This window comes from Hippoglossus stenolepis, chromosome 11 (assembly GCF_022539355.2).
Source record: "Hippoglossus stenolepis isolate QCI-W04-F060 chromosome 11, HSTE1.2, whole genome shotgun sequence".
NCBI classification, from domain to species: Eukaryota; Metazoa; Chordata; class Actinopteri; order Pleuronectiformes; family Pleuronectidae; genus Hippoglossus; species Hippoglossus stenolepis.
The window spans coordinates 13,114,671-13,117,613 of record NC_061493.1 but is presented as its reverse complement, the minus strand read 5'-3'; the positions used below and the strand labels follow the sequence as shown (position 1 = coordinate 13,117,613).

General features: G+C 38.7%; 1 protein-coding gene across 1 annotated transcript; it reads right to left on the bottom strand.

Moving 5' to 3' along the window:
- On the bottom strand, nt 1-820 carry LOC118117380 (somatostatin-1A-like). Its single transcript, XM_035169577.1, has 2 exons — nt 680-820; nt 1-189 (listed from the first exon to the last, which is right to left on the bottom strand). Exons 1-2 carry the CDS (start codon nt 818-820, stop codon nt 1-3), a joined length of 330 nt encoding a protein of 109 aa, XP_035025468.1.
- Between the last annotated feature and the right edge of the window lie 2,123 nt (nt 821-2,943).

Below are 2,943 nucleotides of genomic sequence, written 5' to 3'. Positions count from 1 at the left end.
TTAGCAGGAAGCCCAGGATTTCCAGTAGAAGACTCTACAGCCGATTTTGCGAGTTGCATTGCTTCTACCGAGGCCGCGTCGAACCTTCTCCTGTTGCTCGGTGTCTTCGGGCCACTGGAGGGTAATTCCATTTTCAGGTTTGAAAAATTCAGAAATCAAATCTGCAAATGTCCGAGTCTTTGTTGATTCCTATGGAACAAAATATTAAAAATAATGTGGAATATTGTAAGGGAACAGATTGGGTACATATACAAACTTTACCTCAATATGTCTGTACGTTTTATATACCAAACTGTACATTTGTTTTATGTTATAAATCATTTTGCTTGAACATTGGATTGTTGCCAGAAAAGTAAATGTTGTGTAAGTGCTCCACGTTTGATCTGCACATTCCTGGAGGGACAGCTCAGAGGAAAATCAATGAGAGAAAGACTGGTATCTCTGACAGAACCAGAAATCAAAACTTTAAACAGATCAAGCAAAATAAGATATAAGTGTACAAATATGAACAAACTTTACAATTAAAAAAAAAAACTATAGACCATCACATCCAGATGTATGGAGCATAATCATAGCTGGGACCCGGAGCCTGCTTTCAATCATTGGGAGGATTTTGTGCTGCGCTCAGCATTAGGAACATGCATGCAGAAAGGTATTAAGGACAATAAAGACATATTACCTGCTTGTCTTGTAATCTCTTGAGCCATGACAACGAGTCTTGCAGCAGTTGCACGTCTTTAATTTCCTGCTCATTTTCCAGGTTTTTCGCAGCACATAATACAGAACACAAAAGTGCCAAAATGCAGACGATATAGGCCATACTTAGTCAGAAAATCTAGCTTGTGCGCTTCTTTTTTTTCTTGGGAAGACACCACAACGTCCACTGATGTGCACACTAACAGAAGAATACTCTGAGATGACTATTTTATATGTTGTACCTAGGTCAAAAAAAGGGAGGAGTATCCTGGTTATCTGCGTAAAAGGTCCCAATCAGTGCACTGAAGCATGTATTATGTAATTTACAGCTGCCATTAGGGGTGAGGCAAAGGTCTAAATAAGGATGCTTTCACCAACCCGACGGTTTTACCATTTAAATAAACACACAGTAAAAGCACACTGTTGTAAAAGAAAAGGTCATCCCGATGCTGTCATTGGTAAAATCATCCCCTCTGCCTCCTCCTTTCAAGCCAAATCACTGCACGAGAAATGCTTTGTGCATTCATGCAAAAATTAAAAATTAATGATGCACAAACACTGGGGAAACAATGATTTTATCAACCCTGCTGTGCCGTAAAGTTGAATCAACGGGTAGCGCAGAGACACTGGGGCGTCCAGAGGCCATGAAGGTCACTTTATCATTTGTTACACCCTCGTGAGTTTGGTCTCTTTGCATCTGTGCATCTCTTTAATGAGATTTCTGCTCTGTTTAACTTTACAGTTCTACTGCATCCGAATCGAGAGGCGTTTTAATGAGTTTGTTGTGGTACATGCCGTAAACCTGCAGCCGCATTACATGGACTGAAAAATGTGGTAACCCCTTCTTTTGTTCTGTTTGTAAGGCAAATGCAGGGTTTATTACAGTACAGTGTTTTTAATTCAGATGAATGCAAAGCCTAATTGAGTCTATAGAAGTGCACATTGTGAGTTAAATTTGATGGAAAATGAGAAAACAAAAGCATGTATGCTGCATCTCTCCTTCCCTCTGTTTCTCCTCAACACCACCAATTGATAAGCGTTCTCGTGGTCAGATGCACAAATAAATCTCCGGTATTTTTATGGCGATCACTGTTAATTATGTAAAGCATCTATGTGAAGGAGCAGGTTAAGACAGATTAATGATTGTATGAAATGAGTAAATTAAATCTTTTCTCATTATACATTGTGACAAATACAATAAAAGATTGAATACCAGTTGTTTCCAGATCATTTTTACAGTATACAGCATTTGATATATAGTTTTTATATAGTTTGTATATTGCTTCATAAACCTGCATTATAACTTCCAAAGTCACAAGAAATCACTTCACCTGTTGTCGTTCAGGATTGAGATCTGACCTGGGGAAAATAAATGTGGATTTAATGGAGCCTAAATCTATTTAATACATCTTTGTAATCCACTTTTTATTTTTTATTTACTGTTTGATACTATTCCAAGTTGGAGTATATCCTCCAATGTGTGAGGCTAATCTGTAACAGAATCAGGGGAAATATCTTTCTAGCACGTGTGTGGATAAAAACCTAGAAGGACGCGTCCTTCTAAAACAGGAGACGACCTTGAAGCGCATCAACCTGTCAACAAATCGCCATTCTAACCCAATTAGAGAGGTGTAGAAGCCTAATATAGCTGCCTAAACAATTAGTAAGTGCAGTGTCGGGAGCAGAATAATCCTGTTAAGAAGGCTACAGAGAGCGCTTGACAGCAAGAGTGTTTCCATACATGCTGACAACTGTCTGCCATGTAAGACTTATCTAATTCAAGGTGGCATTCAAGGAGCGGCTGCTTCTCATATCTACTATATCAGGACTCCCAGATGTTTTGAGATTCTGAGCCAAAAATGTCTAAATATTGTGATTTAATCAGTGTGATACTTTTATTTATTATTATCACATTCATCGTAGGTTATTAATTCAGCTCTTCTTCAGCTGTTACATAAGCACATGAGGCAGTGTGTTATTTATGACCGCGAGCAGTCGATATCTGGGAATATCTGCGAGCCAAAAAGAAACAGTTTGTGTTTGTGGACATTATTGTGCTTATTTGCATCGAGCTCCAATGGGATGTATTGATCACGGTGGCAGATATGGATGAGTGAGCGTGAATGACTGTCCCTTTGAGGTTTATCGCTCCAGTGATAGTTCTCTGGGTGAAAAATGTGGAGGAATAATATGCTGACGGAAATCACAAGATTCATAGTTTTCTTTATTTCTTTCTGGATGGAAATG

What these genes read in the sequence shown, in the direction of transcription:
- LOC118117380 (XM_035169577.1), bottom strand. Translation starts at nt 820, where the DNA reads ATGGCCTATATCGTCTGCATTTTGGCACTTTTGTGTTCTGTATTATGT. An exon ending in AGAGATTACAAGACAAGCAG is followed by an intron (nt 190 to 679) that starts GTAATATGTCTT and finishes TTTGTTCCATAG; the next exon opens with GAATCAACAAAGACTCGGAC.